Source organism: Sphaerodactylus townsendi, linkage group LG15, assembly GCF_021028975.2.
Source record: "Sphaerodactylus townsendi isolate TG3544 linkage group LG15, MPM_Stown_v2.3, whole genome shotgun sequence".
In the NCBI taxonomy this organism is placed as follows: domain Eukaryota; kingdom Metazoa; phylum Chordata; class Lepidosauria; order Squamata; family Sphaerodactylidae; genus Sphaerodactylus; species Sphaerodactylus townsendi.
The window spans coordinates 34762327-34774656 of NC_059439.1; the positions used below are offsets into that span (position 1 = coordinate 34762327).

The 12330-nt window shown below is 50.9% G+C and overlaps 1 protein-coding gene across 1 annotated transcript in view; it reads left to right on the forward strand.

Annotated features, from left to right (window-relative positions):
* The first annotated feature begins 364 nt into the window (after positions 1–364).
* Positions 365–12330, forward strand: part of PLOD3 (procollagen-lysine,2-oxoglutarate 5-dioxygenase 3) — a 32180-nt gene continuing 20214 nt past the window's right edge. The window contains 1 exon segment of the mRNA XM_048517573.1: positions 365–772. Coding sequence (XP_048373530.1) covers positions 664–772 — 109 coding nt within the window. The 5' untranslated portion in view covers positions 365–663.

Consider the following 12330-nt stretch of genomic DNA (forward strand, 5'->3'; position numbering starts at 1 on the left):
TTCACTTCGTTATGACCTCATTCCTTCCTTGGTCTAGAGACCTTGGCGTTAAGAAAAAAGTATGTCCCTTTTGATCCTCAGTCGCCAGCTCCCCACTCCCTCCCTCTTTAAGGTTTCTTGGCAACGTGGCAGTAACGGAAGCGCGGCTTGTCCTGGCACCCCTTTCAACTCCTTAATAAAGACTCCTTTTCTCCATCCCCTCCCTTCGCCCCCTCTCTTCTTTCTTTCTTTCTTTCCCCATCCAGAACTTTCTAGACGCCCGATTGGCCGGGGAGGGGGAACCCCTCGCGTTCTGATTGGCGAGCCTCAGCCAGAGCTGCGCTTCGATTGGACGGCGGCCGGGGCCACTTTCCCACGGCTTCCATTGAAAAAAAAAATGGGGGAAAAAACGAAGGGGTGGATTCTCTCGTTTGTAGTGACTGCTTTCTGCAGGAAGGGCGAGCAGTGCGGGGAAGGCTGGCGCCGGGCGGCTTTGTCGGGGGGGTTCGAGCCCGCCCCGGGGGCCAAAAGGGAATCGGAGGGGGTGATCCCTCCCCTCCCCTTTCCCTTCCCAGCTGCTCATGGGAGGAGCCTCCGAGAGATCCACCCTCGCCGATCGCGAGAGCTCCAAAGACCCGGGCGGGCCCCAGCGCCTGTGCTCTCCGTGCCCACTTCGCCCACACCATGGAGCGCCAAAAAAGAACCATGGCCGGCTGTGCCCTCGCCTTCGTGCTGGCCCGCCTAGTGGTGGGAGCGGTGGGCGCCGCCGAAGGGCAGGAGTCGGTGGATCCCGGTAGGAAAGCGAGGGGGGCTGATCCTTGCTGGATCTCAAGGCTCTGGAGGGGTGGCGGAAGGGGGGCGGTGAGAAGCCCCCCAGCAGGGAAGGCATGGGGAGAAAGCCAAGCGAGGGTCGCGGCGCGCACCGCTAATGGGACGATTTGTATAGCGCTTAGGACGGCTGCAGATCCGCCCGTCCGTTCAGGGGAGCGGCAGGAGGGTCGTAGCAAGTCGGCAGTGGTGCCGGAAAGTATAACTGCTGTTTGTTCTTGGGAGAACCGGAAGATTTTGTAAAAATCCTTTGTTTGGCACTCTTTGTTCACTGTGCCACAGCCCTGCAAGGTAGGGACAGCCCTGCAACACAGAGTGGCTGTGTGAAGTTTAGGATCTAGGTTTGAATCTCCAGTCTGCTAAGGAAGCTCCCTCGGGTGGCTTTGAGCCAGTCATACGCTCTCAGCCTAGCCTACCTCACAGGGATGCTGTGAGGAGAAAACGGAGAACGGTTTCAGCTACGTTGGGGTTCCCCCTGAGAAGAAAGGCAAGATCCTCCTTGATCTGAGATTGCAAATGCCTTAGCAGACCAGGTGCTCAGGAGCAGCAGCAGAAGGCCCTTGCTTTCACCTCCTGCACGTGAGTTCCCAAAGGCACCTGGTGGGCCACTGCGAGTAGCAGAGAGCTGGACTAGATGGACTCTTGGGGTCACAGTCCCAGCCAGGCTCTTTCTGTATGTTCTTAAAGGCCCACTTGCTTTTCACCTCCTGCCTGTGAGCTCCCAAAGGCACCTGGTGGGCCACTGCGAGTAGCAGAGAGCTGGACTAGATGGACTCTGGTCTGATCCAGCCAGGCTCTTTCTTATGTTCTTAAGGCCCTTGCTTTCACCTCCTGCCTGTGAGCTCCCAAAGGCACCTGGTGGGCCACTGCGAGTAGCAGAGAGCTGGACTAGATGGACTCTGGTCTGATCCAGCAGGCTAGTTCTTATGTTCTTAAGGCCATTGCTTTCACATCCTGCACGTGAGCTCCCAAAGGCACCTGGTGGGCCACTGCGAGTAGCAGAGAGCTGGACTAGATGGACTCTCTGGTCTGAGAGTCCAGCCAGGCTCTTTCTTATGTTCTTAAGGCCATTGCTTTCACCTCCTGCCTGTGAGCTCCCAAAGGCACCTGGTGGGCCACTGCAAGTAGCAGAGAGCTGGACTAGATGGACTCTGGTCTGATCCAGCAGGCTAGTTTTTATGTTCTTAAGGCCATTGCTTTCACATCCTGCACGTGAGCTCCCAAAGGCACCTGGTGGGCCACTGCAAGTAGCAGAGAGCTGGACTAGATGGACTCTGGTCTGATCCAGCCAGGCTCTTTCTTATGTTCTTATGTTCTTACAAATGAAGCCAATAAATAAGGCAGGGTGATGTTAGGGCTTTCCTCTTTAGTGAGCGGAGGTGCTTCGGTTGGGAGAGCAAAAATTGGGGGCTGAGGCAGCCTTTGAACCCGTGACCTCCCGGATCACAGCTTATCCGGAGCAGCCTACGAGCCCATCAGGCGTGAGTAAGCCAAGTCGGTTTTCGCAGCTCAGTTTTCATCTCCTGCGGCTACCTTTCCTGTCTCCAAAGACACCTGTGCGTTTGCCAGTGCTGACAAACCAGTTTTGCCTCCTCTTCGAGTAACTTAGGGGAGGGGCCGGGGCTCAGGGTTAGATTGCCTGCTTGGCGCAAAGAGGGTCCCCAGCATGTCCGGATGAAAGGACAGTGTGGCTGGTCATGTCAACGACCTCAGTCTGAGACCCCGGAGAGCCGACGCCAGCCCAAAGATTGAATTTCATGAGTGTGTGTGAACAGACCAGCTACCTTCGCAACACCAGCAGTTGGCCCCGTTTGGCTATCAGAGGGCTGAGCAAATAACTTAGCAACTTCGGTCCCAAGAAGTTACTAAGACCTGTCCGGATTTCCTAGAGCAGTGGTGGCGAACCTATGGCACGGGTGCCAGAAGTGGCACTCAGAGCCCTCTCTGTGGGCACGCACAGAGTGCCCCCCCCACACACACATCTAGGCTGGCCTGGGCACCTGGGCTCAATTATTAGCATTAAACCTAAGACCTAGTTTTGGAGAAGCAGTGTAGCTAACCCTGATAAGTGCTGTTAAACCCCACTGATTTTCATGCGAAGAATTAAAGTGTGATCCTTTACCTGGGAGTAAGCTCGGTTGCTGGCAATGGGCCTTGCTTCTGAGTAAACCCTCCTAGGGCTGTGATTCACCCATTCAAAGAGTTGCACAGTTGCCTCAAAGCAAACCCACTGACTACCACCAAGCTTACTCCTGAGTAACGCATGCCTTGGAGCCAACCGTTTTTTCTAAACTGAAACCTCAGTATTCCGGTTAAATTGCCGTGTTGGCACTTTGCGATAAATAAGTGGGTTTGGGGTCACAGTTTTGGCACTCGGTCTCGAAAAGGTTCGCCATCGCTGTCCTAGGGCTGCAGTAGAGAGCAGGGGTTGCAGAGAGGCTTTGAGATTTGGTGACCTTTTTAGTCCTTTAGGTACTGCTGGTGGTCAGGTTGTGGGAAGGAAAACAGGCAGGGAACTGGTTGCATGAAACTGGAAGATCAAGGAATGGGGCAGAACGAAAAAGGATTATTATACACTGCTGCTCTGCCCCACAGAGATTTCCTTGCAGTCGCCCTCTGTGCTATGGCTCCACAGATTCTGAAAGCCCCATGGTTAGTGAAAGTGGGGAAAACATCAGTGTTTTCTTTGGGGTTGCCACTCCTTTCGATCTCCCCCCCCACCTGAAAAAATACGCTATAACCCTGAAATATTGATATAACCCAGAAATATTGATATAAAAATTTAAAAGGGCTTTAAAAACAAAGCCAGCAATCTTGCAATGACCCCGAGTGACCCGGAAGTGGGGGCAGGCAAGCTACCCAGCAAGCAGTGGGTCACCCTCTTGTGTGTAAACAGAGGAACTCAAGGAGATCCTACTACGACCTCACTGTGAAGCGAAGAGCCTCGAGGAAAGCACTTTGTGCATAATGGGCCATAAACTGCTCTTTGGGCCAAGTGAGAGGGAATAATCAGGACCCTCCATGTTGTGCGTTTGTGGAGGGAGGGGGGAGAGATATTGGCAGAGAGTATCCAAGGCCCCTGAGCCCATTTTTGCCTGCAAAGTTGTATCCTCTGAGCTCCAAGCAGGTATATAAACAGACAGAATGTGAGTCTTTCATGTGTCCTAGCACCGATCTATGTCGTTGACAGTAGCCCTGAAATCTAAGCTAAGCACTAGCTGCAATTTGTGCCGCTTCCATCCTGGGGTTTGGTAGGGAACACTGGAGGAGGAGAGGGGCAGAAAAAGACGGAGAGCCAATTTTGAGCTAGTCCCCCGAAGGGCTTGGCGTGACTCCAAGCAGTGACTTGACACATCTTCATTATCCCACCTGCCTTAGAATGTTTTCTTTATTCAGGCAGGCTGACGTGGAACCTGGCTTTGTGGCTCCACTCGGACGCGCACGAAGCCGCGCAAAGGATGGTGCAATTCTGCCCCGGGATTGAGCCACTCTGCAATTTTCTCTTGCACTCTCACTCTTGTTTATTGTCGTCGGTCTGAGGCAGTGTCTTACTTTCAACCGTAGGAGCCTTTGTGCCTTCCCTTGCTGGCATTTGAAACAGGAAAGTGGTTGAGGAGGCAGCAGGCAACATTCAGAAAGCAGGACATAGTGTTTTAGGTTTATGGGGTGCTGAGAGTGATATTTTGCTAGGGCAGCAAGAACTTCCTGGCTGCACCTAACCAAGGCCTATCAAACCCATCTTTCTCTTTCGAACAGCAGTAAACTAAATGCTTCTGGTGAAAATCTTGAAGTAAGATAGCCTGCTGGTAGCTTTGGGGGATCTGAGTTGCATAGGTTCCCCTGCTGGAGGCTGGTGGTTGTATGGTCTTGCTTCAGGAAGGAAGGGAGAAGAAGAGTTTGGATTTATATCCCCCCTTTCTCTCCTATAAGAGACTCGAAGGGGCTTACAGACTCCCCCCTCACAACAAGGTGGGTGGGGCTGAGAGATCTCCGAAGAACTGTGACTAGCCCAAGGTCACCCAACTGGCGTGTGTTGGAGTGCACAAGCTAATCTGATTCACCAGATAAGCTTCCGCAGCTCAAGTGGCAGAATGGGGTGTCAAACCCGGTTCTCCAGATTAGAGTGCACCTGCTCTTACCCATTACACCACGCTGGCTCTTTTTACACTGTTGTAAGACGACCCTGGCTAGATCAGACCAGTGGCTCATCCAGTCCTGTGCTTCACACAAGAAGAAGAAGAAGAAGAGTTTGGATTTATATCCCCCCTTTCTCTCCTGCAGGAGACTCAAAGGGGCTTACAATCTCTTTGCCCTTCCCCCCTCACAACAAACACCCTGTGAGGTAGGTGGGGCTGAGAGAGCGCCGAGAAGCTGTGACTAGCCCAAGGTCACCCAGCTGGCGAGTGTGGGAGTGTACAGGCTAATCTGAATTCCCCAGATAAGCCTCCACAGCTCAGGCGGCAGAGCTTGGAATCAAACCCGGTTCCTCCAGATTAGATACACGAGCTCTTAACCTCCTACGCCACAAGCAGCCCGTTGCCGGCCGCAGAGCATCGCCAAACCGAATATAGACCCAAGGTCTTACTCTGGTGTTGCCTCCCAGTCCTGCGTCTTAGGGGTTGAGCGACTGATGGATTTAGTGTCAGACTTGGAAGGGACCACCAGAGTAAGTTAGTCTAACCCCCTGACAGGGAAAAACATTCTGTTTCTGCCTATGGTGACAGCTATAGAAGCTGCTGGATAGGATTTCAGATGGCTGGTGACTTCCTGTCTTGCGAAATGGTATCCTGCTGGCAGAGGAAGTTTGTGGACGGTGGAGACAGCTGTCCTGCTTTAGAGGAGAAGCACGTCTCTATGTATAGAGGCCTGGCAAACAGGAGTTGCATTTCTTGGCTGGGACGGATGGGGGCGGGACTCGGGCCTTCCACCCAGATCCCCTTTGGGAGACCCATCTCATCCTTCAAGTTTCACAAGACTGGAAACTATTAAACTTTTCCACGATTAGTTAAAACAAAAGCAGAATGCTTTTTTATTTATTTGTGACATTAGCCCCCACCCCCCACCCTCTTTCTCCAATGAAGGACCCAAAATTCACAATGATGTCTAAAAACAAGACCTCCCACAGTGACGTCGTTTGAAACTCTTAGTCGGAGCCATTCTGAGCAGCTTTACACCGAGTTCAACAGAGCTTTCACCCACAAAAGTGTACATAGGACCGCAGCTATCATTTAAGACAGTGGTCCCCAATGTTTTGAGTCTGTGGGCATATTTTGTTTTAAATTGTATGTATGTTTTTATATGTGACATTTTATACTGTACACCGCCCTGAGCCCTTTGGGGATAGGGCGATATATTAAATTTAATTTAATAATAATAATAATAATAATAAAGGTGGTCCCAGTGGTGATCGGCACACTGGGTGCAGTGCCTAAAGATCTTGAACAGCACTTAAAAACAATTGGCGCTGACAAAATCACCATATGTCAGCTGCAAAAGGCCACCCTACTCGGCTCTGCACGCATTATTCGTCGATACATCACACAGTCCTAGATCAGTGATGGCGAACCTATGGCACAGGTGCCAGAGGTGGCACTCAGAGCCCTCTCTGTGGGCACACACAAACAGAGTTCATCATGTGGGGGGGAAATCGCCCCCCCCCCTCCCACCCACACCTAGGCTGGCCTGGGCCTCTGGGCTCGATTATTAGCATTAAACCTAAGACCTAGTTTGGGGGAAGCAGTGTAGGTAACCCTGTTAAGCGCTTTTAAACCCCACTGATTTTCATGCGAAGAACTAAAGCACAATCCTTTATTTGGGAGTAAGCTCGGTTGCTGGCAATGTGGCTTGCTTCTGAGTAAACCCTCCTAGGGTCGTGATTCACTCGTTCGAAGAGTTGCTTGGTTGCTTCAACGCAAAGCCACCAACTACCACCAAGCTTACTCCCGAGTAACGCACGCCTCTGAGCCAACCATTTTTTTTCTAAACTAAAACCTCAGTATTCAGGTTAAATTGCCGTGTTGGCACTTTGCGATAAATAAGTGGGTTTTGGGTTGCAATTTGGGCACTCGGTCTCGAAAAGGTTCACCATCACTGTCCTAGATGCTTGGGAAGTGTCCGACGGGTGATGTAACACAAAATCCAGCATATTGATCTTGCTTGCTGTGTATAACTGTTTTGTATCAATAATAATAATAATAATAATAATAATAATAATAATAATAATAATAATAATAATAATAATAATAATAATAATAATAATAATAATAATAATAATAAAGTGCCAAAGTGCAAAGAGTGTGATGAAACCGTGGAGCACATCATCTGCTGCTGTAAGAAAAATGTTCAAAACCAATCATCTTTAACGTCACAATAGGCTAGCGTTAATGGTGCACTGGAACCTTTGGTAAAGCACGGCCCGCCCCGTAAAGCAAGACCTAATGAGCAGAATGCCAGAGAAGTCCACAGAAAATGAAGAAGCAAAAATACTTTGGGACTCTTAGAATTACAGGATTGAGATTGTGACGACTCCAAGCAACACCCCAGACATAACAGTGATAGAGAAGAAACATGTTTGGATTACTTCCATGTTGCCATGCCAGTTGACAGCAGGGTAGAGGACTGGAAATGAGGCTTCGGAAAAGATCACAGTCATTAAGCACCTACAAATTGAAGTTGAACGATTGTGGCAGAAAAGAACAACAGTAATCCCACTAGTAGTCGGTGCTCCAGGAGGAATCCCAAGAAATCTTGAAAAACATCTGGAAAGCCTAAACTTGGACAGAACATCAGTCCACCTGCTGCAGAAAGCAGCACTTCTAGGAACTGCACACATTCTATGCAAATACCTCTAATATCCTAGGTCCTTGGGACGGACTCGATATTCAGAGATGAATTCCAGACACTTGTGCTGTGTTGTTATGTGTATAATATTTGGAATTCTGGCATGGCTTGGGGGGCACAGCAACAAAATGGCTTCTGCGGGAGGCGGAGCACGCCACAAAAGTTGTGTGTGGCCAATCAGGATTACTGCAGGGCAAAAGCCCTGCCTGGTCCCACCCCTTTCCTAAAATCACCTGGTGGGGGGCAAAAAACGGGTTGGCAGGTGGTTTGGGACCCACAGGGACCACGTTTGGGACCCCTGATTTAAGGCACTCCACATTTTGCAACCATTTATGTTTACTGGGCAAAAATCCTTGAAAACCATGCGTGTTTCAGACAGCTTTCTACAAGTCAAAAGAGTGCGCTCTTTTCCTAAGAAATTCAGAGACCCTGTTCCAAATTCTAGGATCCGCTACTGAAAAAAAGACATGGTGGCTTGAACTGGGGGGTAGATGGTAAAGATTGGTGTGAGGATCCAAGTTGACTCATGCATTGATATTATGGATTGGGTGTTGAAAAAGCGACCAGTCGCTGAGTCACAGGAGAAGAATGCGCTTTGCCAAGGTACTGTCTTCTGTAATTGGTAGATGGTTTTTTTTAATTGAGTTTAAGTTACAAGCAAAGGGCTCTTTAACCTCCTTATGGCAAATGGCAGCTGAGGCCTTAGTTGAGCCCTTTGCCAAGTCGCCTTCTGTTTGTGCACAGGAAAGAGCAGTTTTCCTGTTTGTGCGTAGGTAAGAAGGCACGGAGGAAGGGTCTCCGCCAAGGGCTCTGTTGCTGTTCACCCTAGGGAGGAAGAAATTAAAGAGCCCTTTGCTCACAGGCCGCAGCCAGACGTAACAGGCTGCCGTGTCTCTGGCCTTTTAACAGAGTGTAGCCATAGACCTGGAGGCTATCTGGTAACAGAATTTGGGGGTTTCCTTGCCCAGTAATTCAGCCTTTGATGACAGCATGGGCAGTGGTGGGATCCAAAAATTTTAGTAACAGGTTCCCGTGGCGGTGGGATTCAAACTGTGGCGTAGCGCCAATGGGGCTGGGCGGGGCACGGCGGGGCGTGGCCGAGCATTCCGGGGGCGGGGCTGTGGCAAGGACCTTGGGCAGGAAATTAATGCACGCAGGCGCAGGCTGCCACACACACGCCGGTGCACCTCCTGCTAGACTGCTTCAAGTTCTGCGCGCTACTGCTGAGAGGAGGGGCGTAACTAAGGCAAAAATCACGTGGCAAAATCCCCGATTAGTCACCCCCTCTCGGCACACACAAATAATTAGTAACCTACTCTCGGGAACCTGTGAGAACCTGCTGGATCCCGCCTCTGAGCATGGGCATGTGTTCATTCTCTCGCACCTTTGTGGTCTCTTCAGTCTTAGACTGTATGCTGCTTGGGAATAGGGATTTCTGTTTTTGCCTATGTCATTCCATCAGGCGCCGTACGGGCAAATCTTCCCGGCTCTGTAATAATGATGACAATATTCTACTGTGTCGCTGGACAAACACTGTTTTGTTATCCAGATCCCCTTCTCCCGTGGCAGATTTCTCGGGCTGCTTCTTAGTAACTCTGTGCTGTCCGAGTCCTTTCCTCTCTCCTGCTTGTCTTCCAGACTGACCGGCCGGTTCGCCTTCCCACGTTTGGCTCCTGTCTTTGCGAACTAGCAATTTGGAGCCGTTGCTGGCAAGTTCGAATCTAGACTCTCCGGCTGTGGGCTGGGGACGTGCGGAGGAATCCGTAGACAGATTTTCCTATGTTTACAGATTGAGACATAGTAGTTCGGAAAAACTGCGCCCGGAGAATTGTGTCATTGGCTGTCGGGCCAGGCAGTGATATTGAGGGCCAAGGAAGGAAAAACCTAGTTCCGAAGAAGTTTGGATTGATGATCCGTGGGTGGGATTTGGGGGATTCTCTGAGGAAGATCATTTTTGTGTTTGCAAAAGGGTAGAATCGGATTCTGTAGGGAGGGACAGAGTTGGAAGCTGATCTTTGCATGGACAGCAATGCCAAAGTTCACAACCACTGGAAACTCTAGATCATAGGTGTCAAACTCGCGGCCCTCCAGATGTTATGGACTACAGTTCCCATCATCCCCTGTCAGCATCGTGCTGGCAGGGGATGATGGTAACTGTAGTCCATGACATCTGGAGGGCCGCGAGTTTGACACCTGTGCTCTAGATCCTTTAAGCCACAGGGGTCAAACTTGCGGCAAGTTTGACACCTATGCTTTAACCTGTACATTCCAGATATGAAGAGCCTGGCGATGAGAAATGGGCACTCCACACTTAGTCGTACCTGTATGCAGGGACGTATTGCCCAGGGGGACATATGGGTTCAAATGTCCCTGGGCTGCGGCCATTTAATCACATGGGGGGTGGAAAATTGCCCCCCACAGCCCTTCTCCTTCCCCCCAGGTCCATACACTGACTTCAAGACCTGGTGCAAAAAAAAATTCTTTGGTCATGGTGGAGGAGGGCAGCCACCCCTATGGTGTGTGTGTGTGTGTGTGTGTGTGTGTGTAAGAAACTCAGATTTTGCACCGAGCTACATTTTCCCTAGATACGCTTCTGCCTGGGGTGTGTGTGTGTGTGTGTGCGTGCGTGCGTGTGTGTGTTTGAAACTCAGCTTTTGCACTGGGCTACTTTTTCCCTAGATACGCCTCTGCCGTGTGTGTGCGTGCGTGCGTGCGTGCGTGCGTGTGTGTGTGTGTGTGTAAAACTCAGATTTTGCACCGGGCTACATTTTCCCTAGATATGCCTCTGCCTGTTTGCACTGTGCCAGGCTGCAATAGAAGGATAGAGGAAAAACTCAGCTCTGCCTCTCTACTTTTGCTGCCAAATCTTTCTTATACAGCACCGGTTTAACTGGCAAGAGGAGCCTCCCCGAACTTGTTAGGTATCTCCGCCAGAGCAGCAGTCTTGGCCTTCCCCCAAGATGACATTCCTGACCCGATGAAAGACTCATTGAGAAACCAAATGCCCCCCTGCTGCCTGGCCCTTCTACTGCCAAATGGAAAGATCAGAGGCATCAGGTTAAGAGAGGAAGGGAGGAAATTAATCATGGGGAGAAGCAGCGTCACGCAGTGGCTCTCCTCCAGGACAAGTTTCGTCGCAAACGGGAGGTGACTTAACAGACTAAGATCTGGGAGATCCGAGTTCGAATCCGCCATTCCGCCATGAAAGCTTGCTTCTCAGGCTAAACTACGTTGCAGAGTTGTGGGACTGAGAGAGTTCGGAGAGAACTGTGAATAGCCCAGGGTCACCCAACAGGCTTGAAGTGGAGGAGCGGGGAATCAAACCAGATTCACCAGGTTAGAGTCTGCCGCTCATGTGGATGAGTGCGGAATCAAACCCAGTTCTCCAGATTAGAGTCCACCGCTCTTAACCACTTCACCATGCTGGATACAACGTACAGTAAACTATACACAGTTGTATAGACCACAGTCTTAATTACAAATGCAGAAAGAGAACATAAGAAAAACATAAGAACTAGCCTGCTGGATCAGACCAGAGTCCATCTAGTCCAGCATTCTGCTACTCTCAGTGGCCCACCAGGTGCCTTTGGGAGCTCACATGCAGGATGGGAAAGCAACGGCCTTCTGCTGCTGCTGCTCCCGAGCACCTGGTCTGCTCAGGCATTTGCAATCTGAGATCAAGGAGGATCAAGATTGGTAGCCATAAATCGACTTCTCCATAAATCTGTCCAAGCCCCTTTTAAACCTATCCAGGTTAGTGGCCATCACCACCTCCTGTGGCAGCATATTCCAAACACCAATCACACATTGTGTGAAGAAGTGTTTCCTTTTATTAGTCCTAATTCTTCCCCCCAGCATTTTCAATGAATGCCCCCTGGTTCTAGTATTGTGAGAAAGAGAGAAATGGACAGTAATTTTCAGTTGATCCGTTCAGAACGAAAAGGTTTTAAGGTTGTATCTGCAGTGAGTAGCCCTTAGCAGAGGCGTAGCGCCAACGGGGTGGGCTGGGGCATGACGCCCCGGGCAGATCCACGGAGGAGGCGTGGCCAGGCTGTGGAGGGGGAGTGGTGGGGGCGTTTCGGGGGCAGCAGGGGCGCAGGGCGTGCGTGCAACCCCGGGGGAAGTTTCCCCTCACTTTGCCTCTAGCCCTTAGACCAGGGGTGTCCAACTCAGGTGCCCCAGATGGATGAACTACAATTCCCATCAGCTCCTGCCAGCATGGCCAATTACAGGGGCTGGTAGGAATCGTAGTCCATCAACCTCTGGGGCACCAGAGTTGGACACCCCTGCCTTAGACTCTTGAAACTCAAGACAAGAAATCCTGCACTGAGACCTTCCCAGCAGCTGGCTCCGTTTGGACTGAGAGTGTCCTGGAAACAGCGGAGAACAGACACACTGTCTTTGCCAAACCGCCTGTGCTCCAGCCACAGCTGCAGCTGCATGGACTCCCCCCCCCCCCCCAACTATGGAATGCTGGAACAGCTTCCTGATCGTCCCCCTCAAATTGTGGCTTCAGTCTGAGAGGCAGGGGGGCGGGGGTGAAGCGTTTGGCTCCCTCCCTTTGCAAGTTGCAGTCCATTACGCCCATAAATTATGCTTACCAGCTGGAAGTGAAGATGAGCCCATGAGAGAGAGAGAGAGAGAGAGAGAGAGAGAGAGCGCACATCAAGTTTGCTGCAAAGG